This window comes from Stigmatopora argus, chromosome 2, assembly GCF_051989625.1.
Source record: "Stigmatopora argus isolate UIUO_Sarg chromosome 2, RoL_Sarg_1.0, whole genome shotgun sequence".
NCBI classification, from domain to species: Eukaryota; Metazoa; Chordata; class Actinopteri; order Syngnathiformes; family Syngnathidae; genus Stigmatopora; species Stigmatopora argus.
This window is the reverse complement of record NC_135388.1, coordinates 20,616,759-20,639,800: the sequence shown is the minus strand read 5'-3', so window position 1 is coordinate 20,639,800 and position 23,042 is coordinate 20,616,759. Positions and strand designations below refer to the sequence as shown.

The following is a 23,042-nucleotide window of genomic DNA, read 5'->3' as shown; positions in this document are numbered from 1 at the left end:
AACGATATTACTTGAGACAATAAAAGCGGAATTTACTAAGTAAATATAATTGTATTAATGTTTTAGTAAGCATTTCACATGTTTAAAATTAGCATTGTTTGTATTCTGTTCATAATAATAGTGTCAGAAAAATCTAAAATAAAAAATGTGTTTACTCCAATACATACCTAACCATATAAATTGTGCCTTGTCAACCCGCTAGCTAGCGGACATAAAAGCTTCTCGAAACAGAATTTGCCGTTCATCCTCAATGTCTAATTTTGTACGGAAGTGCATCCGAACTATATTTTCCCACAGAAAATGGCGACCAAAGGAATGGTAAGAAAAACAAAAGAATGATTAGAATTGGGCGGCCCGGTGGGGCGAGTGGGTAGCGCGTGGGTAGCGCGTGGGCCTCACAGTTCCTAGATCGAGGGTTTGATTCCAAGTCCAGAACTTCTTGTGTGGAGTTTACATGTTCTTCCCAGGCTTGATTGGGTTTTCTCCAGGTACTCCGGTTTCCTGCCACATCCCAAAAACTTGCATGGCATGAGTGTGTGCATCTCCTTGTGCCCTGCGATTTGCTGGCCCGGTGACACACTGAATTTGTATTCAGGGTGTCTCCCGCCTGGTGCCCATAGTTAGCTGGGATAGGCTCCAGCACCCCGACGCCCCTTGTGAGGATAAGGGGTTTGAAAAGTGAATGAATGAATGTTCAGAATTGATTTAAAGCAAAATAACTCTAGTATCCCACAATGCATTAAAAACATTGCGACGTTATTTAAACAACCAAAAAATGAATAAATATTCACGAGAAGCCACTTAAATGGAGACCTATTTTTCAGGATCTAGTGTGGTAATAAGGGAAAACCTTGCATTGCATAACCCTATGGTGCTCTTAACTTTGCACAGTGGACAATGATGGGTAACCAACCTGATCGAGCAATGCTGTAGATTCATACCTGTCAACCTCTGCCGATAACTGCCCTTATAAATGATTATGATTCCCCTTACAAACCCCAAAAAAACCTTACAAACACCGTACGACTTGTACGGTGTTTGTAAGGTTTTTTGGGGTTTGTAAGGGGAATCATAATCATTTATAAGGGCAGTTATCGGCAGAGGTTGACAGGTATGTAGATTCAACCCAATTACTCTTCTACTTCCACATGCAGCCAACACCACAGTGGGAGGAAAGTGACGCATGACAGTGTAATATGGATCCAGTCAACGAGCAGGGTTCAACATCTGCCCATTCATTTTCTATCCTACTTATCCCTGTTCTGGGGAACACTGTTCACAGGGAAGCTCAGGGCAGTTATCGATGGCTCCTCGGTGAATCAAAGGATTGAGGCGGAATGATAACCATTCAGTCACCCCTATGGACAATTTCAATTCTTCATTAAGAGGAAGTTAAGTTTGTCTTTAGATTGTGGGAGGAAACTGGAAGGAGTCCACACTAGCACAGGGAAAACTCCACACTCAGAACGCAGTCAAATTGAACCTGAGAGTTTGTTGTGGGTCAGAAAATAAACAATGATCCAAGGCACCACCCAAAAATCATCTAAGGCAGAGGTCTCCAAACTATTTCAGAAAGTTTGGAGTTTCGTTCCAACCTATAAGACAGGGGTGGCCAAACTGGTCCTCAAGGGCCACTGTGGTGCAGGATTTTGTTCCAACCAATCCAGCACATACATTTTGACCAATGAGATTTCTGCAGAAAACAAGAAGCACCTGACTGCAATCCAATGATTGCACTTGTAGGACACTAAATTGGTGAAAAGGTGTCCTCTTGGTGGGTTGGAATGAAAACCAGCAGCCACTGCAACTCCTTGTGGAATAGTTTGGACATGCCTGCTATGAGAGGAAACCTTTCCACCAATCTGGTATCTTAGAAGGGCAATCAGTGGATTGAAGTCAGGTGCTTCTTATTTCAGCAGAAACCTTATTGGTTAAACTTTTTGTGTTGGATCGGTTGGAACAAAAACTTGCACACACATCGGCCCCCGAGAACCAGTTTGCAGACTCCTGATCTAAGGCATAGGTGTCAAACTCATTCCAGAAAGGGCCGAGTGGGTGCATGTTTTCGTTCCAACCCACTGAGACGACACCTTTTCACCAATCAGTTCTCTTACAACTGTAATCAGTTGATTGGAGTCAGGTGCTGCTTGTTCCAGCAGACCTCCTCATTGGCTTAACTCTCTGCGCTGTTTCTGTAGGGAGGAAAACCTGCATCCTCTTGGCCCTTTCTGGAATCAGTTTTGACACCTGTGATCTGAGGCATGATTAAATTGATTTCCAACCTGCACTTTCATGCTTGGTCTCTTAGAAAAGCCCTGGTCTTTTCAGTCTTGACTAGTTTCAAATATTAGCTGGCCTGTGAAGAAACATTTGGACTGGGGATTCACCATTTCTTATCAAAGCTCTGTGTGAATATTTGCCCGACTGTCTCCTTTTAAAGAGAGCCAGCAGCACACCAGACACTATGCCTGTAGAACACAGCGCCCTTCCACCCACAATATCTAGCCAGTCTGACCCTCGTGTCACCTTCTCATTTATGTCGCAGTGAGGTTATTACTCTATTGCTCTTTCCACTTTTCAACCTGACGTTTTTTGAAGCATCCTCTTATTCATGACATCTAGGCAACATAAATGCAAAGATGTGATGATTTTGGGCATCAGGGTAAGCAGATGCGGTTTAGGTGTGTGCAGTAAATTGCGTGTCCCATTTTTTTAAAAAACTTTGTTAGTAACAATTTATGATGCAATGATATATATATATATATATATATATAAATAATAAAATAATATATATATATATATATATATATATATATATATATATATATATATATATATATATATATATATATATATATATATATATATATATAAAAAAATATATATATATATAAAAATAAATACAGCCTGTTTCATATATACCATATTTTCACGACTGACTGTTTTTATATACTGTGTTCTCCGCACTATAAGTGGCACTTTTTTCATAGTTTACACAGGCCTGCAACTAATACTCAAGTGCATTTTATATCAGTTTTTTTTCTCTCTGTTTTTTGGCTATAGTTAAAAAATAACCTGTAAATGTTACATTAACATGTGCTTATTTAGCCTGTTTTTCTTCATTTAACTGTTTTTACTTTAAAGTATGTTTATACTTGGTTTCCAATCAATTAAAAAAATGCCCTCCCACAAATGCAACTTTATATATACTATTTTTCCTCTTCATTGTGTAATATTTGGTTGGTGCGACTTATAGTTTAGAAAAATAGGGAATATACATATAATTCCATGCACATTTCATATAAAATTGCTATTCTTTAATTTTTTTCAAGGATTTAAGGAGCTAGAATTAAAGATCATGGAAGGAATTATTCTAATTCAATGTAAAATATACTTAATCCAAGTCATGAATGCATTTATGGAACCAATTGATTTTGTAAGATATTCCATTTTTAAATTATGTCTTACATAATGCCCCAACCTAATTGCAATGGAGATTTGTAATACCAGCCACATCATCTGCGAAATACCGTTGTATGTGTAATCTGCCTCCAAACCAGAATGTGTTGATTTGCTTTTGGAAAACTAGACTAACTCAATTGGTCTCAAGTATGCTTAATCTCCAGATTTCTGTGATTGCAATTACTGCAGCATCGATCGATCCTTGACATCCCTGTATCCCAAACAGCAGAAGACAAAAGGCTAAATCCATCATCTCTCAGGGTTCCATAATATATTTTAGAACCATTGTGTGGAATATAATATGAAATTGCCCAATTTATGAAATGCAAGCCTCAGTTAATATATATTTAGTGCAATGTAGCTGAGTGCAGTGTATGATTGTGAATATATGAGCACACAATCCAGCAGTTTGTGGATTAAAGAGTATTTAAACAGATTTATATCAATGTAGAAGGCTATAAACTTTGAACCAGATGTTTGCCGAATAATATTATCATACTGTCACCAAACAAAGTGTTGCATTTTTCCTTCAGAAAAAAACATTAAAGCTTCCAAAGGAATAATTGTATGATGTTGGAATCATCTACAGCTGTGAACATAGATAATAACGTGTAAGAAACAGATAGACTATGACCAATAAAGCTAATTGCAAATTTAGATTCAAGAAGGGAGGTAATTACATGATGTAGATGAACAAACGGGTTCTCGCGGCTTATGCCTCACCTGTCATCAAAAACTACATTAAAGTTCGTTGAGGGGATAATGAAAGTCTCTCTGAGAGGATCTACGGCCTACGCAAATACCAGATGACTATCAATGCCACTAGTAGAATACACCAACAGGCCAGAAGCTTTGAGGAGGTAATAGAGCAGAGAAACACTATCAGCACTGTAAGATCTGAATATTTAGAAAATAGCTCCAAGCCTTTTGTTGGTTCAGATTCTACTTTAGGAGCATCAACAGCATCAAATCAAACTTTACGGCTTTCCTCAATGAGTTTACAATGTTCCCTTCTAATTCAATTCTACAAAAATATTTTTGGGAATATTTTCGATTTATATATATTGGATTGGATTGGAACTTTATTTCATCCCGTATTTGGGAAATTTCTGACCAAGCCACGTGACTGGGTGGGGTTGAGTCGCAAAGGTCACAAAACAACAAAGAAAAATGCACAAAGTACAAGGCAAAGTATATGGGAAAGCATTAAAAATATCAAAATGCAATTTAAAAAGGTTGAAAAGCAGCAAAAACGCAAAATGAGCAAGAGCAGACGGAGCTACCGCCACTTGAGCGGCGCCATCTTGGTTGCAGTAGCAAAAACGGATACAGACACAAGAAAAAGACATTGTAGAGTTAGATAAAACTGGAACCACACACAGGAAGTCTTCCACAAGGTGTGGAACTTCTGCAGACTGAGACCGAGGTTGAAAATATGCAGAATCACTCTTCCAAGCTTATCTGCATAGTCCCTCAGTAGTTTGGAGCTGAAGAATCAACAGCAACAGAGTACAACACACCTGATACTCTGTTTCCGGCTTGGTAAGCGCCGGCAGCTCTTCCATCTTATCGGGGAAGGATCTCATTTTCCCATAATAATAGATGGGATGATTGGTCTGAAGCGTCACTTCTTCTGCCGGCACTTTTGTCCAGCTCCGGATTTCCAGTGGCATCAAGGTGTTGCTCTTTCTGCTGCATACGGTTCACAGCTAATCCCATGTGTATGACAGCGGAGGCATGGCTGAATGGTTCCAAAAAAGAAGTAGCAGAAAGAAGCCCAGCTAACAGAACAAAGAAAGTTGTAAAAACGTTAAAGTAAAAAGTATAAAGTACAAAGTAAAGTAAAAAGGAATGTATTAAGAAATACTAAAATGTAATTAAAAAAAGATAGAAAGGCTGTAAAACACAAAAAAACAAATAAGAGCGGACAGAGCTACTGCCACCGGCTGCCGCCTGACGGCGCCATCTTGATTTTTTTTTCTATTTATGTGTTCCTTTTTTGGTACTTTTCTTCATTAAGTCAGCTGCAGCTTATGATAACTGACTTTGGGTTTTGTGTAGTTACTTTTGTACTATTCAATTGTTCACCCAACATACAAATTTGTTAATTTAGTGGTGGTACATTTTCCTGAATTCTGTTGACTTTCCACTCCAGTCCAATCTGGACCGACGACTCACAGCACGCGAGTTGTCGCTTTGTTATAGTCAAGAAGGGTAGCAACTCCAAATCTTTTTTACACTCAAGAAAGCTTTGGGAAGGTGTTAAGAGTTCTCATCTTTTTTTACCCGAAACGGGACAAAGAGGTTGCTGTAAGGGACTCAATATGACTTTTTTTCAGCAAAACTTTTACATAACCTAACTCATCAAATTTTTTGAAATGACCATTAGCGTTTTTTTGTTTTTGTTATTTTCATGAACAAGTACCATACACAACAATATATTACTCATAGATTGTTCTCACAAATATATGACAGTTTGTTTAATGATTGTTTGTGAATTATAAATTGAGTATAACTGGCAGAGCGTCCGTCAGTGCATTTATATTACAGCCATGCTTCTGTTATCGGTTCTTTCAGACTCAGGCTGTGCATGTTCACAACTTCTCCAGCATTGATTTTGAAATCCAGCCCAAATCACAGAAGACCAGGGGGCTTGCCATGAATTTTATACATGGTGAAAGACAGGCTGGCTTGCTTAGCTGGAGGCATACTAAGTAGATTCCCAAGTTGCCTCAGTGAATTTTTCAATCTTAATCTGAGCACCTCTCGCACTACATCAACAAGCAGATAAAATAAACAATCATCACAGTTAAAGACGACAGATTAAGATGAGAACAAATATCGACCTGGAAATAGTGGGCTCCGTCCGGCACCACATACTGAAATGCTATACCGATCCAACACACGGAGTCATTTTCTTTCATTTGACCACTGGGACAAATATAGCAATTTTCTTTGTTTGCAAGATGTCTGTGTGTGGTGGCTGCAGGTAAATAATTGCGGTGTTTGCATTTTAACTCATTGTGTGCCATTGATGACCATAAAGATCTAACCCAGGGGTGGGCAATTAATTCCACAAGGGCCGCAGTGGGTGCAGGTTTTCATTCCAACTCATAAGAGGAAACTTTTATGCCAATCTGGTATGTTAGATATACAATCAGTGGATTGCTGTCAGGTTCTTCTTGTTTCAGCAGAAATGTAATTGGTTAAACTGTCTGTGTTGGATTGGTTGGAATAAAAACCTGCACCCACAGCGGCCCCCGGGGACCGGATTGCCCAGGTCTGATCTGGGAGGGTGGACAATGATCATTTATTGCTGGTTCGGGGGTCAGCAACACTGGGTTTTGGAGCCACATGCGACTATTTAGCGCTTCCCTAGTGGCTCCATAGATAGAGCTTTTTAAAAAAATGTTGGAAAATTGAAAATATGGGTGAGAAATCTTTTTTGTTTTAATGTGGTTTCTGTAGGAAGCCATCATGACACAAACATTCTTAACGTTTTCCAATGCAGTAAGAATGTGTAGAATATTACATTTCACCATTTCTGTCAACAAAGATTTGTGTCATAGCCTGTAACATGTTTCTATCAGCAGGGTGGTCGCTGTTGTAGACAAACCAGCGAGGGGAAACGTGAAAAATAACTGAGGAAAACAAAGGATTTGACCGAATCATTTGCATTCATTGCCAATGCGGAATGATTGCTTAAATGCTTGCTTTGTTGCCAGTTGTCAGGTAACAAAAAGAGTAATGTGGAAAGACATTGCCAGGTAAGACATGACACATTTGCAGCCGGGTTTCGAGTTGGGAAAGAGAAAAAGTTTGATTGCATTACTTCTGGAGAAATAAGGAGTGCAAAAATAGATTTAAGAAATGGGTTGTATCTCCAAACTCCACGACTGCTGCAAATTTTGTTGCAACCCGAGAAAATAAAGCGTGAAAAAACGTTCACAGATGGTGAAGTGGCACATTATGCACGTTTGTTGTCTTTGTTTTGCTGAATCCTCAAAATAAAAATAACATAAAAAATCAGATTTATTTTCTTTTATTGAAGCAATAAAATAAAATCCATTGATATTGTAATGAAGTTAAACTTGAGACAGCATCATACAGAACATTCACATGGTGGTTGGTTCTCTACAGCCGTTTTTAAGAAACATTTTTTAAGATGCGGCACAGTTTTTGCATTGCAAAAATCTCAAAGCAAATACCAGTTGAAAGTCTTATAATTTAAACCTTTGTCACTTATGTTTACAATAGTCATTTTCATCAAAACAGTATTTGAATATCTAATTTTTTACACCCTTATGTCGCCAAAAGTTGAATTATGTGGACAAAGAACAATTTAAGTTCCTAATTGAAAAAACACTGGGCGACTCAGTCAGTGGGTGAGTGATTAGCGCGTCGAGGGTTCAATTCCATTTTCAGAGAACAGAGACAAAACAGTAAGCATTCATATTGACAGCACCACACAAATCAATAAAATACATTTTCTAACCCGATATACTATGTGTTTTAAAGAGCCATGTACATAAAATTTAAATCCACAAGTTGTTGAGAAGCAGAAATACAAAAAAAATGAATGGAAGCCATGGACCAAGATGGCCGCAATACAATTTTAATGCCGAGGGACGTGGGTGTGTTTTTTCCCCTTCCCTATATTTTGAATTGCACTTAAAAATTTTAAGCACAAAAACAAAGGTTAAAAAATCAGCAATAAAGTATATATAACACCAGACAAGAGAAGTCGCAAATTTTTATGTTGGATACAAAAGTCATGAAAAAAGAGTTAAAATTTTAATGACACAATACCCAAGAACTTACACCATTTTTTCGTCACCAGTAGAAAAAGTACAAAAATCCTTTTTTTACAGTACTAAAGTAACAGAATTTAATATTTACATCCTGAAAACCTTCAAAACATACACTTGAAAACAGTCATCTGATCTGAACCTCCTACTTTGTTGTTAAAAAGGGCTTGTTCATTTTTTTCCCACTTCCGCTAACAAAAAAATAAAAATGAACCCAGTGGACCTTGATTAAGGGGTTGATTGAGATCTTAAGTAGAACAAAATTAGAAATTTCTCATCCATGGCCGTAGTTGAAAAATTGTTTAATTCTGTTATATACAAAAGTGTTGAGTTAAATGCACTGTGTAAGAGAAACATCAGTCTCATCACAAAAATCATACTTGCGAATGTGTATTTTTTAATGTTTCATTCACTATTCATTTTCTGAACCGCTTTATCCTCACAAGGGTCATGGGGGGTGCTGGAGCCTATCCCGGCTGACTTCAGGAAAGAGGCAGGGGACACCCTGAATCGGTGTACCCACGCAGGGCCGGGGAGAACATGCAAACTCCACACAGTTGGACTGACCTGGATTTGAACCCAGGACCCCAGAGCTGTGACCACTCATTTGCCGGCCGGGCAGCGCATTTTTTTTTCTAAATGAAAAGTAATACAGGAAAAGCAAGGCTCTTTAGTTACAAATGTAACATGATTTTTTTTCTTCTAAGTGTAATTATTAGGCATGTTAGGATGAGTAGTTGGCATGCCTGCCTCACAGTTCTGAGATCAAGGGTTCAATCCCGGGCTCAGGCTTTGTTGCGGAATTTCTATGTTCATGCCTGTGCTTGCATGGCTTTTCTCCGGGTACTTCAGTTTCCTCCTACGTCACGAAAACATGCACTGCAGGCTGATTATGAAACATTGTCTATATGTGCCCTGCAATTGGCTGGTAACCAGTTCGAGGTGTTCCGATACTGACGTTTTGTGTTCCGATCCAATCCTACTTTTATCAAGATATATTTTGCCAAGACCGATTCGATGCCCAATATTTTTATTCTAGAAAAGATAATGCAAAATATAATTTAATCGATAAATGATAAATCACTTTGTATTAGAGTAAAAAAATCATTTGTTTACGATATTACATGATCTGTTTCTGTCATTAATTTCTAAATAGTTGTAGCCTAGTGGATTGTTTTACAGCAGCTGAAAACCACGATAATACTGAAAACACATGCAACTACTGTATCACATCAGGTCTTGTGACCAAATCCGATGCTGTCTGATACTCCAGGTTTAGTCGTACCGGGTGCCGATTCCGATACTGAGTAACGGTGTGGGATATTACTGAATCCGCCTCATGGCATTGGTTAGGTGGGATAGGCTCCTGCAACACTGTGGCTCTCGTGACGATAAGCCATACAAATATAAATGATTTTTTTTACATTTTGAGTTTTTTTTTACTCAAGCATTAAAGTTGAATAAGCAAAACTTTTCAAAGCCCTTTTATGTGTACTTCAGTGCAGAGAGAATAAATTCTACCAAGAAAAAAAATTAAATGCCAAAAAAAGTGATCACCTTGAACATTGTAATTTATTACATCAAAATGTATGTTCGGTCTAATGAATGCTGTTCAACATGATTTAAAGAAACACAGCCTTTATATCAAGTGTCTGGGATGGATACCTTTTCCTGTGATCTCTGCTGGTCCAGACAAAAACCACTGGTCTGTACCGCGCCGCACGCTATGATATCACTACTTCCACAACCTCTTGCCCTGTTTCTGAATCAAAGTCTTCTGAAGTGAGTATCAGAGAGCCATAGCTTGGTTTCGATGAATCACCATTTTGAACAAATACAAGAGTGTGCTGACTGCCACTTGAAGCTTTTCCATCTACCACAGTGGCAGTCTCTGATCTCTTTTCAATTTTTCCTGCACCACTTTCTTCTTCTCCCTTTCCCTGTCCTCTTCTCTGTACTACACCATCCCCAGTGCCTTTTTTGGGTCTGCCTTTGACTGGTTTTGGGTGATGACAGGGTTTAGTCTTGTGTCGCAATCCTTCTTCGAGGTCATCCTGTGTTGCCTCTTGTGACTGTGACTGTGTGTGCTGTGCCTGATGCCTCCACAGACTTTGTTTTAGAGTGTAGGAGGCCCCACAGAAGCAGCTGTAGGGTTTTTCTGTCACGTGAGAAGATTTCATATGCCTCCTGAGCTTTGTGGCCAGAGTGTAGCCTAAGACCAGCCACCCAAAAACAAGATAAACAGTTAAATAGTGTTTTTGGTGCTTCAGTTCGAAAAGCGGTGCATTGCTGCTCATGCCTTTTAAAATTGAAGGAATTGAAGATCTACCCTAGGAAATTCCATGTATTTAATCAAGAAAAGCAAATTAGTACAGAGACACCATGGGTTAAAAATTCAAAATTAGGTTTTGGCTGAAACTTCATTTGGTTGAGCCTGAAATGGTGAGCTTCGGGTGCCCTGGAGAAAAAGGCCAACTGCTGGGAGCCTCAAGGCTGGAGGTTCTTGTCATGCTACATATTTTTTCATTCCAGACGTTCATTCACAATTTATCTGTGCATTGCAGCCCAATAAATAACAATAATAAATGCTTCAATGTGCCTCAGAGTGCCACACTTTGGGCTAAAAAAGTAAAAGTTTTCATGACAAGGGGTAATGAAACCGTTCCTTCGTTGGATTGAGTCCATGGTAGCTGCACAGCATGCTGTTTTTCATCAAGCATGCTAAAAAACAACAATAATTGGTCAAGCAGCCAAGCAGTCAGGCGGGTTGGTGCTTCTAATCATGCTGTCTCAAGGCGCCTCAAATTGGCCAGTAAAACCCCGAATTAAGTTTCACCAGGATGACTGACAATCTCTCTCTCATGGGATCACACTATGTGTTGCCTTGAATTGCGAACTACATGCTGCGGGAAGGGTCATGTACATATTGTACATTAAAAAATGGTAACAGCGCCAAAAAGGTTTTGTGGTAATGACAGTATTAATACATTTAACTATATATATATATATAGTTAAATGTATTAATATATATTAATATATATATATAGTTAAATGTATTAATATATCTTAATATATATATATATAGTTAAATGTATTAATACTGTCATTACCACAAAACCTTATATATATGAATATATATTTAACTATGGGCGGCCCAGTGGCGCGAGTGGTTAGCGCGTCGGCCTCACAGCTATGAGGTCCTGAGTTCATATCCAGGTCACGTACACCTGTGTGGAGTTTGCATGTTCTCCCCGGGCTTGCGTGGGTTTCCTCCGGGTACTCCGGTTTCCTCCGGGTACTCCGGTTTCCTCCGGGTACTCCGGTTTCCTCCGGGTACTCCGGTTTCCTCCGGGTACTCCGGTTTCCTCCGGGTACTCCGGTTTCCTCCGGGTACTCCGGTTTCCTCCGGGTACTCCGGTTTCCTCCGGGTACTCCGGTTTCCTCCGGGTACTCCGGTTTCGTCCGGGTACTCCGGTTTCCTCCGGGTACTCCGGTTTCCTCACACATTCCACAAACATGCATGGTAGGCTGATTGGACACTCTAAATTGCCCCTAGGTATGGGTCCATATCCTTGTGCCCTGCTATCGGCTGGCCACCAATTCAAGGTCAGAATTTTGAGAAGATGCGGTAAATTTTAAGGATGAAAAGAGAAACCAGGTAACATATGTATATTTATTTAACAAAAGGCACAAATACAAGGCGATTACTGGTAAGTAATTACAAATTCACTGGTGAAAATGACACGTCAATCCTCCGAGCCGTCGAGAGCGTTGGTCAGTCCGCATCCCTTGAATGACTGGATGATTAGCTCCTTCGGCAGCTGATCACAGGCATCGAAAATCCATTTCAAATAAACTGTCATTGATGGTGCTCGCATGTTGCCATATTTGGTGTAGCTCTTCTCGTAGAACTGTCGGACTTTGGCCTTGAATGGGGCGTTCCCGTAGACGTCGGGGGCCTGTATGAATTTGGTGCAGCCTCCTGGAATCACGGCCACATCAATCTGGAGCTTCTTCAATTGCTTCTTGGTGGCATCGCTAAAGTGACAACGGTATGAATCCCAGGCAAGAATTCGCTTGCCAAACATAGAAGAACCGATGATTCGTAAAACCTCTATTTCACCGGCATGTCGTTCTATTTTTCAATTCTTCCCCAAAGCGCCGTTTTATCAGAGGTGCCATTCAAATAGAGGTGTGTATATGCACAAAAAAAAAAGAGACAATTATAAGGAAATGATTTATTAATGTCTTAAAATAAATAAAGCATATGAAAATTTGCCCTGTGACGCTGAAATAGTTCCCTCCACGGCCGTTATAATGGGAGATGTGATACCTGCGTTTTTCCGCCAGATGGCGGCAAGAACCCGTTCTACCATGGCCGAAAGCCAACCACTTTGTAGTACTACATTTTAGACTATTATGTATGCCCTATGTGTGTTTGTGTGAAAATATGTGATGGGTTGCATTTGTTGTATTTTTAATCGCTTAATGAGGGGAATTGCAATCATTAATAAGATGAGCATTTAGCTGAGGTGGACAGGTATGTAAGAGAGAATCTTGAAACATGGATAGTGGTTGTTGTGAGACAGCCAATTGAATTAAATGAGATAGAGTGATGAGATAGAATGAGAGCGATGAAATGAGAGCCCAGTAGAGGGTAGAGATGTTCTAAAGTGAGAATCAATGCATCCGTGACACTATTTTCAAAATAAAATAACGGATAAGGAAATGCATTTACATTTTGAGGGATTTTGTAACCTGGATCTTTTTTGTATCTCAAGTCACTCAGTTGCATATAAAAAAAAATCGTAAAACTGAAAATTCCGTACCTAGTGGCATTCGTAAGCAGAGGTATGATTGTACAGACACTCCTCAACTTACGAACGCAATTGGTTCCGAGCGATTGTTCATAAGTTGAATTTGTTTGTAAGTTGATTTAGTGCTATATTTTGTATTATAATTTATGTTTAAGGCCTATATAAGTATATTGAAGGTTTATATAAGTGCATTTGTATGTTTAAGGCTTGTATAAGTAGCACGCATTGGTTTGTACTGAAAAAAAAAACATTTAATAAAATGGAGAGAATATGTACAGTACTGTAGAGAGAGATAGATTTATGTATTAGAAACTGGCCAAAAGAAGCGACCTAATGACGATTGCACAGTTTTCTTCTTTTTTTCATCATAAATGATGCAGTAGCACTGTATGGCATCATTCAATTGATTTGCAAACTTTGTGCAACGTTCAATATTTGGGTCCTGCTGCTCGATCTTTCTGTTTATAAATGGTACTGAATGTGCAACGCTCACCACTTTCTGACGCGCATCAAGCTTCGTTATTATTGCCACTCGTTTCAAATGAAATGGCTTGTCTCTTCCTTGCAACTCCCTCAATAGAAGCCTTTAGCTTTTTACCAACCATATTCAATATTGGATGCATGAGATATTTAATGATACAAATGAAAAAGGTTCTTTGCACACTGGAGATACATTCACGCACTTCCGCATTGCAACGAAGAAGGTAGATGCTGGGTGAGCTGAGCTCTCACAGCGCCAGGCGTCGGTATTAGCGGCGGAAAGAAGTACTACTCCGAAAAAGACGCGAAATACAAAATTGGACTTGCGAACATTTTTGGACTTAAACGCAATTTGCAGACATGTTCGTATGTACCGTTGTTCGTAAGTTGAATGTTCGTAAGTAGGGGAGCGTCTGTATATATATATATAGGCTAAGGACCCCTGAAATAGCAATATAGACTGTGACAACCGTTGTTTGCTTGCAATGTTTATGTAGCCAGCCTGCTAATCAGTAGTTCTTTTTCCAATCTGATCTGCGGCAATTAACATCTGCAGCCCACTTACTGAGGTAAACATGGTTGTTAGGAAGGGAATTGTCTCAGTGGGCTTCATTGCCTCTGACTCTCTTAAGATTGATCAAATTAGCTGTGTTCAATTTTAACTTGATGAATTTCCCTTTCTTCACTTAAAAATATTATACTTTTTGTAGAGGAGGAAAAATACCTACAACAAAGGGCAGAAGCATTGCAAATAAAACCAAGCGATGCCACAGTATACATGTAGTTGTGTGGTGTCGCTACAATACTTGTTCACATGCCTGGTATAGAAAATGTTATTAAATGTTTATTAAATGTCAAAGTGTATTTATTAAATGAAACGACTAAAATGTATATCTAAATATAATCTGCCATATTTTCACACCTATAGGACGTACCTCCTGAAAGGGCGCCATCTCAGTATTTTGTTTTTTGTCAATAGAAAAGGCGCTTCGTTTCAAAGGACGCGCTGTAATGGTTGTGCTAACATGACCCACGTTATTATGCATGCGTATGTTTTAAAAAAAGGCAACAGGAGCAAAACTGAATTTGATTTTGATTTGTTGATGTAATGTGTATTTGCGAAAATATAAGTCAAAGTATTCAAACGTACAAATCTGTCAGTCCTCATCTTCTGCATTCGACATAAAGAGTTCAACCAAGTGGGCGAGAGCGCCAACAATGCTGGGTTCCATCTCATTGTCTGGGTCAGAGTTGTCACCATGAGGTTTCGTAATAGTGATTCCGGCTTTGACAAAAGCTCAAACTCTGCAGAGCTCGCCGGCACTTTAGCCCAGGCATCGATAAATCCAAATCGTCACGTAACTCGTGCGACGCTGCCTACAGTCTTTGTATAGAGCAGGGGTCCCCAAACTTTTTCCTGTGAGGGCCACGTAACTTTTCCCTTCTCTGATGGGGGGCCGGTGTCAGTTTGTAACAGAAAAAGTGTGACGTTTGTAGGGGAGCTTAAATTTTTTATTGTTTTCCAGAAAGCCACACATAACCAAATAACCCTTTCCAGGTTCTTTACAGAAAAAAAGTCAGGAAACAAATAATAACACTATTAATGAAATAAATAACTAAATAACCCTCTCTGAGTTCTTCACAGAAAAAACAGGAAATAAATAACACTATTTATGAAATAAATAATAACTAAATAACTCTCTCTGGGTTCTTCATAGAAAAAAAAAGCCGTGGAACATTAACTTTCTGTTGTGCCATGCACAATCTTAACAGATAAAAGTTCAGTCAGTTGTCAGAGCAGAATCTCTCTCACGTCAACACTTTGCAGCACAGTGCTTGGTGGTGAATTAGGCAGTGGACTCGTAGCGGGGGGGGGGGGTGAGACCCCTTTTTTCCAACTCCCGGTTCATGCGTCCCATTAGACCGCAAGTTTCGCCCACCATGCTAGGAGCCCCGTCAGTCGTGATGCTAGCTAGCTTTGACCAGTCCAGGTCCAACTTCTCCATGGTTTGGCACACTGTCAAAAATATCCTCTCCCGTTGTAGTCCCTTTGAGACTTTGGAGGGCTGCCAGATCCTCGCATATCTCAAAGTTTGCGCTAACTCCACGAATAAAAATGAGCAGTTGCGCTGTGTCTTGCACGCCCGTGCTTTCATCCAGTGCTAATAAAAAAAAGTCAAATTCTTTCGTCTTCTGCTGCAGCTGGGCATATACATTACTCCCGATTTCTTGAACGCGTCTGGTCATCGTACTCGCCGACAGACTTACGGCATTAAATGCATCTTTCTTCTCGGGACACACCTCCTCCGCGACAGCATCCATACATTTCTTAACAAACTCTCCGTCAGTGAAAGGCTTACCGCTGCTTTCTATCAGTTTAGCAACCCAAAAGCTGGCCCGAACGGATGCCTGGTTCAGCTGAGCTTGGCGTATAAATGTATTCTGCTGAGATAGTAGTACACTTTTTTGCTTTGAGAGTTTGTCTGCTCGTATTTGGCCTTGCAAGCTATCGTACTTGTCTTTGTGACGGGATTCATAGTGTCCGTGAAGATTGTATTCTTTGAATACCGCCACCGTCTCTTGACAGATGAGACAAACAGCCTTTTCTTTGCATTGAACAAAAATTAATCGTTTGTCCACTCCAGGTTAAATACCCTGCATTCTGAATCATTTTTTCTCTTACCAAACTTTTTCGCCATTATTCCGTTCTCTCTTTGACAGGGCGGGGCATAGGATTTTTTTCTGGAGGCCAAATAGGAAATAAATCCGATAGCATCTCTGGTATTGTTCAGAGGGCCGGGCCAAATGTGCTGACGGGCCGTATCCAGCCCGCGGGCAGTAGTTTGGTGACCCCTGGTATAGAGGGTTAAAAGCGTTACGACACACAGAAGTCAAATGCCTTGCCACTCGTCTGGGACGTTTTGAATGGACATACCGTAATGTTTGGAATACGCAGGGAGGCTACTTTTAGGGTGAACGTCCGCTGGGTTGATCGCAATAAGTAGCGTCTCGGAAAGAAATGAAACCAATCAGTCAAGCAGTGAGGGTGATACAAAATTTTGAATTTAGTGCATAAACAAGGCGTACCGACTGATTGGGTGCCCCGTCCATTTGAGAGGAAATTTTAGACTTTTATGTGCGCCCTATAGGTGTGAAAATATGGTAGGTATATATAAAAAAAATGAAAATGCTTTAAATACTGTACTCACAAAAATAGTTCCTCTCCGCTTGATTTAAAAATCAAACAGGTTATTGAGAGCTTAAATCCAAGTCCTCTTCACCAGATTGAAGAGGCATTGGATCATCGATGCAATCTTCAGGATGCACCGTAGGGGAAGCAGGAAGAGCTTTTGCGAGAGGTGTTTGGCAAAGGCAAGGAACTTTTGTGAGGTTTTCAACGCACAAGGAGGATGTTGATGGGGAATTGTGACCGCTGTTTCTTTTTTTGTAGAATATGCTTTTGTACAAAGACATGACACTGTCAAGACGAATGCTATATTCGATGACTATGACCATGTTGTCATCAATCTCCCGGACTCATTATTGCAAGTTGCATCCCATAATGAAAATTTCTTGCGATTTCTCAAAGTACTAAATTCTTCAGCTTATTGCGTTATTGTTTTGGGGGAAATTAAACTTCGACTTCACTCCTCCGCGCCGTCCAGCCGTATTATCCGCCCAGAGAGCTCTATATGCGGATAAGAGCAACAGCGTCAGCCTGCTGCCCGGACTTAAACGGACACTCAACTTCCACTTTGCTCTTCGGTGGCACCCAGGCATCTTAGCCGCCAAGAGAGCCGTCTTAGCCGCCGTAACGTCGCCTGGGGGTTGCACTTTGAAACATTTCTGGAAAATTCCACCACCAGCTAAGCGGCCACCAGGCTCTCGCCCGTCCAGTCCCCTGAGCATGCTCTATTTTCGGTTAAGGGCGATGATGTCTGCTGTAAGGTGGCCCGGGGCTCGCATTTCTGGAAAAAAATCCACCTTCACCAAGGCTGGCTGCCATTCAGTCCACTCAGCGAGTTCTATTTTCAGATAAGGGTGACGGCCACCGCCCGCTGCCGGCCATTTTTCTTATTTGGTGCCGAGTTGAAATAGAGTCCCCTGTCTTCCGCCATTTTCTGAGTAGCAAGTGAAAGACAGGGCAGTGTCTTCCCCTTGCAAGTTTCAGTGTGTATTTTGACATTTTTAATTTAGATTTTTGATTTATATACTTGTAAAAAAAGTAATCTACTAAAGCCGCGAAGTGGTGAAGGATGACAGTATATATTTGCTTATATATTTTACACAAAATTGGTATACTTTTTAATTCTTAAAGGGTTTAGATTGTAGTATTAAAGATAGTTTAATGAACCATGGTTATTCAATGTAGAATACGCCTTTACTAATGAAGAATCCAAGTTAAGAAACCCCTTCTGGAACCAAATGATTTCGTTTGGACAGATATCACTGTAGTTACATCTACTGAAATGCTTACATCATCATTTGTTTGCTTTTAATGAAATACCATGTCAACTTGGTGGCGGTGAACCCATTATAAAGTTCTGAATTCATGTTTTAATATTTTGAGAGAGAGAGAAGAGAGAGAGAGAGAGAGAGAGAGAGAGAGAGAGAGAGAGAGAGAGTGGGAGAGAGAGAGCAATTAGAGCAAATTTGTGGGGTTATCTGCAAGTAGTATATATATCTTTTTTTCATATGATATTTATAATTTTCTCAATACAGTCAATCCATTCACCTTTTCCACATGTGGAGCATCGATGGGGCCTGTCACCAGTGTGCAATCTTTCATGGGACTTCAGGCTATGTGGGTCCCTCAAGGATTTTCCACAATAACTACAGAGAAAACCGCCGCCAGTGTGTGAAAGCTTGTGGCGGACAAGTTCAGCTCTCTGAGCAAAACTTTGATCACATTCAGAGCAGGTATATGGCTTCTCTCCACTGTGAATTCTCAAATGACTATCAAGGTTCCCTGGATTAGACACAGACAAGCAATTGGTCAGTGATTACATTTGTTGTTGTGGTCGAGCATACAGAAATGTAAACCTTGTTTCATTTCGCTTAAACTATAGTAACCTAACATATTTCGACATGAGTAATATCAACTTTTTACAGGCTATTTAGTTCAATTAGGTGTTCCCTTTTGATTCGAAATTGTTAGAGCATAATTAGATATCAACAAGTAACAGGGAAAAACAAAACACTTTAAAAATTACAGAGAAAAAAATCAGGTTCTCTAGAGACTGAGCATTCTCGAAAACCTTGGAATTGACAATGCTACTCCAGATTTCTGAAATCATTTTCATAAATTACTAGTTTTTGTTTCTTTTATTAAACAACCAACATTATATCGAGCCAAGTTTCAAGTGTACCTTTCTGACCGAAGCTTTTTCCACACTGCTGGCAGATGTGAGGTTTCTCTCCGGTGTGAAGCTTCATGTGATTCCTGAGAGAACCAGAGTTTGCCAGCAGCTTGGGGCACAGGCTGCATTGCAACTGAGAATAAAATCCCAAATTAAATGTTTTTTTCTCTTCAATATTCTTAGTGTTGAAAGAAGAGAGTCAATGATGGTGAATTTTAAGAGGACGCATGAATGATTAAAATATTATTCAGAGGCAGAGAATTAAAGGTGCTGTAAACTGGGAATAATCAATTAAACATGTTGCCAATAAACTTTCCAAAGTTGATTGAACAAAAAAGAAATTGCCACACATAATATGTCTTAAAAATCTGAAAAAATAAGGCTGACTCATCAGGTCTAAAAAGCTATGATTTTAAATGTCAATCAAATACTGTTACTTGTGCACACAAGGAATCATCAACATCCATAAAGAAAATATGGGGCATTCATCAACTGTACATATCTGTTTGACACAGTCACCATTTTTATGAAATTAGGTGGCTCTGGGGGATCCTGGGGACCAAGATATGCCCCCAATTTTGAAGGCCTAATCTCAAACATTTATAAGCATATTATATATTACAGTGATCTGATTGCGATTATATTGGCATTAATTTACTCAGCTCGCCTGGAGTGCCACTGAAAGATGAGCGGGTCTTCCCTGTTTAAATGACTTGGATTCCCATCAGAGTCAATGGCAGGCAATGATAAAATTGTATTAACTTTAAAATTTGAGGTATGATCCACATTCCTACCTTGGTATCCGCAACAATCACAATGGAAGTCTACAGCATTCCGGAGGATGGGGATTTGCAAATGTCCTTTTACATGATTTAAAATTGCAATTGTGAATGCTAAAACTTCTGTTTTCTGTGCTATGGAGCAATTTTGTATCCCCATCAATAGCAAACTCAAACCTACACACCCTTGGTGTAAGCTAATTTTTGAGGGAAATTTGGGTGTTTTCCCAACTCTGAAGTAGTCCAAGCTTGAATGATTAATGTGGACTATAATATTAACTCAGTGGCTGCCATTAATGGATGAACCAGAGAGTTGTTGTGAAAATGAACAGCATTTAACATTGACCACACATTACCTATGGCAAAATAACACAACACCAGTGGCGGGCGGTGCATTTTCTGGTAGCGCCTTCAACGTATCAATCCAACCCTCAAAAACTATTTTATTGCTATAAAACCTCTACTGCAGCTACAGCTGCGACACATAAAAAATAATCAATAAATTAATGCACAAAAAATGGGTAAAATCCACTTCCTAGCAGCATTTCATGATTAAATACAAATACTGGAGCTTTTCAGACATTAAAACCAGGCCAGGGGGTGATTTTCCCGGGAAAAGACAGCGATGAACGTCAATGGCGTACGGGCAAACATTGCCCGAAAATGGGGTAAAATCCAGCCGAAAACAGCATTTATTGATTAAATACAAATACTGGAGCTTTTTAGACATCAGAACCGGGCCCGGAGTATCATTTCCCCGGTAAAAAGACAGCGATGAACGTCGATACGTCCATACGTGAAATGACAAAAAATGCACTAAAATACTAAAATTAGGTAAAATCCACTTCCTAGCATCATTTATTGATTGAATACAAATACTGGAGCTTTTGAGACATTACAACCAGGCCAGGGGGGTGATTTTTCCCGGGAAAAGACAGCGATGGACCCAATGGTGAAACGCCAAAAATTAAACTGGGGTAAAATCCACTTCCTAGCAGCATTTTGTGATTAAATACAAACACTGGAGCTTAAATACAAACACTGGAGCTTTTCAGATATCAGAACTTGGCCCACAATTGAAATATTATTTAGGAATATAGCCATATTTGTAATTTTACTCACCAAAAATCCTTTTTACACAATATCCATCCTCCTTTCTTTCTTCCTTCTTTCCTATCGCCATCGAAGCTAATGATGAAAGTCGAGCCTGTCCTGTCATATTTCCGGCATAGTCCGTTTTGAAAATGGCATTAAATCAACACAACAGTATACTATTTGCTTGTGGAGCTAAGTTAGCGCGCTGAAAGTGCCCCACACACCATTTTCCCGGCTGTAACAGGCTTGCTAGCTTTGGAGTTGACCGCCCTTTCTTAATGATGTCCATTTTTTTCCTGTAAAAGTCCGTCTAGAAAATAGCTTTGTGAGCAAACAGAATCTATTTGTTTTTGCTTCTGTCGGCCATAGTGGGTGGAGTTTGCGATCTCGGCTGCCTCGGGTACTGCTTTGGCCCGCCTACTAGCCAATCATAGTTTGTGAAAGCAATGACATGTCCCAGCCAGCAAAATGCTAACGCCTATGAAAAATCATTGTGGGGTTGCCAACTCGAAATCTGATTGGTTAAAAGCAACAGTCTAGTTTAATGCAGCAGAGCCCGCAAGAACAGATTTTTCAGGCTTTGAGGCAGATCTGATCTGGCAACAAATAATGGCTGAAATGTGATTGGTTAAATGCTTCAATATGAAAACACACATCTCGAAGCAGTGCAACCAGGGGGAAAAGCAATGAAAGGAAGCTAACAGACCATTTGGAATAATAAGTACGTATTGATGGACAAAATATAATGATTCAGATATTTCTTAGGCCAGCAGAGAAGGCCTTGAAGGCCCTGACGGCCCGCCACTGCACAACACTGATACTAAGGAAATAGATGAACACCTGTTAAAAGGTTATAACATCTTTAATATCGTTTCATAAATGAACTCATTGACTGCCATTTACGGCAGTACATGTCAAATCCATTTGGAGTGAGGCGAAAACATGATATGACTATTGTTGCACTGATACTAGCATAAGAAATGGTACAATACTAAAACGAGGCCATTAGTATCGGGTAGTACGAATAAATAATGTGCCAGAGTATGTAAATGTAATCCTCGAGGTCTGGTTTTGGTAGCCATGCTCCCTGTTTTATTGCGAACTTTCATTGTAACTTCAAACAGTGTGTTAACTTTGTTTATTAAACAGTCAATGGGAATAAATCTTTGGAAAAAAACACACACACAACAATACCTTGGTGATGCGACCAATAGTGGCAGCTTTTTTTAAGTATGTATATAAATATTTAGAAAGTTTGTCAAAGTATTTGCATTTTTTTGTAATTTTATAATTGTACAAATTTCATATTCACAATTACAAATGTAGCACTTTTTCCTACACTGAACGTATAACAGTCTAAAATTGAATACGCTCCAGCAATAGATATCTGTTAACTTGTTAATATTCGAAGAACACTGAAATTCAAGGTATGTCACGTAGTGTGGGCGAGCAGGTGTAAAAAGGGGGATGGAATCATAATCAAGGTCAGAGTCCAAGTCGGGAGGAGATTCATTAAATCTTCACACTCGAAAAAGTCTGAATCTAAAAAAAGGTATGAAAGTGGGATGGTTTAGGTGTACCCAGCAAGAAGATGGCTAAGTGAGAAGGTGACATAAAAATGGGAAAATAGAAGGGCGGGCTGGTTGGGAACAGACGGCAGGCTGATGGCCGGCAGACTGGCGTTGTCATGCTCCCGGCGTTTCCCGCTGGTTACATAATTGTTTGCATCCTCGTCAAAGTTTTGTTAGGTTCTGTGTTTATGACCTTGCCTTGATAGCCGTGCATTAGTTAATTTATTTGATCATCTACTTTTAGGTTTACCTTCATATTTTTGGATCCATTGCCTTTGTTTTCACTTTGGTTTTTGGTCACAAACATTTTGAATTACCGCTACCCTGCCCAGCCTCCGTTTCCCTGCTTGGGTCCTTCCTGACTTTTTTCGGCTGCTTACTCGCACTAAGTGGCAAGGTACAGCAGTACCTCTACTTACAAATTCTTTCAGGTTACAAAACACTTCGATATGTAAATTATCGTTCCAAGTTACGAAAAATCAAAAGAGGTATAGAATGTAAATATCACAAGGAAATGCTGAAATGCATACAGTAGCCTTGACTTTCTAGAACCACCATGCAAGACATAATCACTTGTTATACCTTTTCCAGCATCACCCACACTAGAACATAGCTATCTTCACAACACTTTATAGCCAGGGAGCGCGCACCCATCAGCCCATGCGTCTGT

The 23,042-nt window shown here is 39.7% G+C and overlaps 1 protein-coding gene across 9 annotated transcripts in view; it reads right to left on the bottom strand.

Annotated features, from left to right (window-relative positions):
* Positions 1-7,488: 7,488 nt before the first annotated feature.
* LOC144089580 (uncharacterized) overlaps positions 7,489-23,042 on the bottom strand; it is a 39,330-nt gene continuing 23,776 nt past the window's right edge. For 7 of the 9 annotated variants that reach the window (XM_077620610.1, XM_077620619.1, XM_077620643.1 and 4 more), the window contains 3 exons: positions 18,937-19,060; positions 18,303-18,536; positions 7,489-10,482 (listed from right to left, as the gene is read on the bottom strand). In XM_077620610.1, coding sequence (XP_077476736.1) covers positions 9,995-10,482; positions 18,303-18,536; positions 18,937-19,060 — 846 coding nt within the window. In that variant the 3' untranslated portion in view covers positions 7,489-9,994. Of the gene's footprint in view, positions 10,483-11,581; positions 12,309-13,986; positions 18,112-18,302; positions 18,537-18,936; positions 19,061-23,042 lie in introns of those variants that run through there. The other 2 variants (XM_077620633.1, XM_077620627.1) reach the window with 2 other exon arrangements.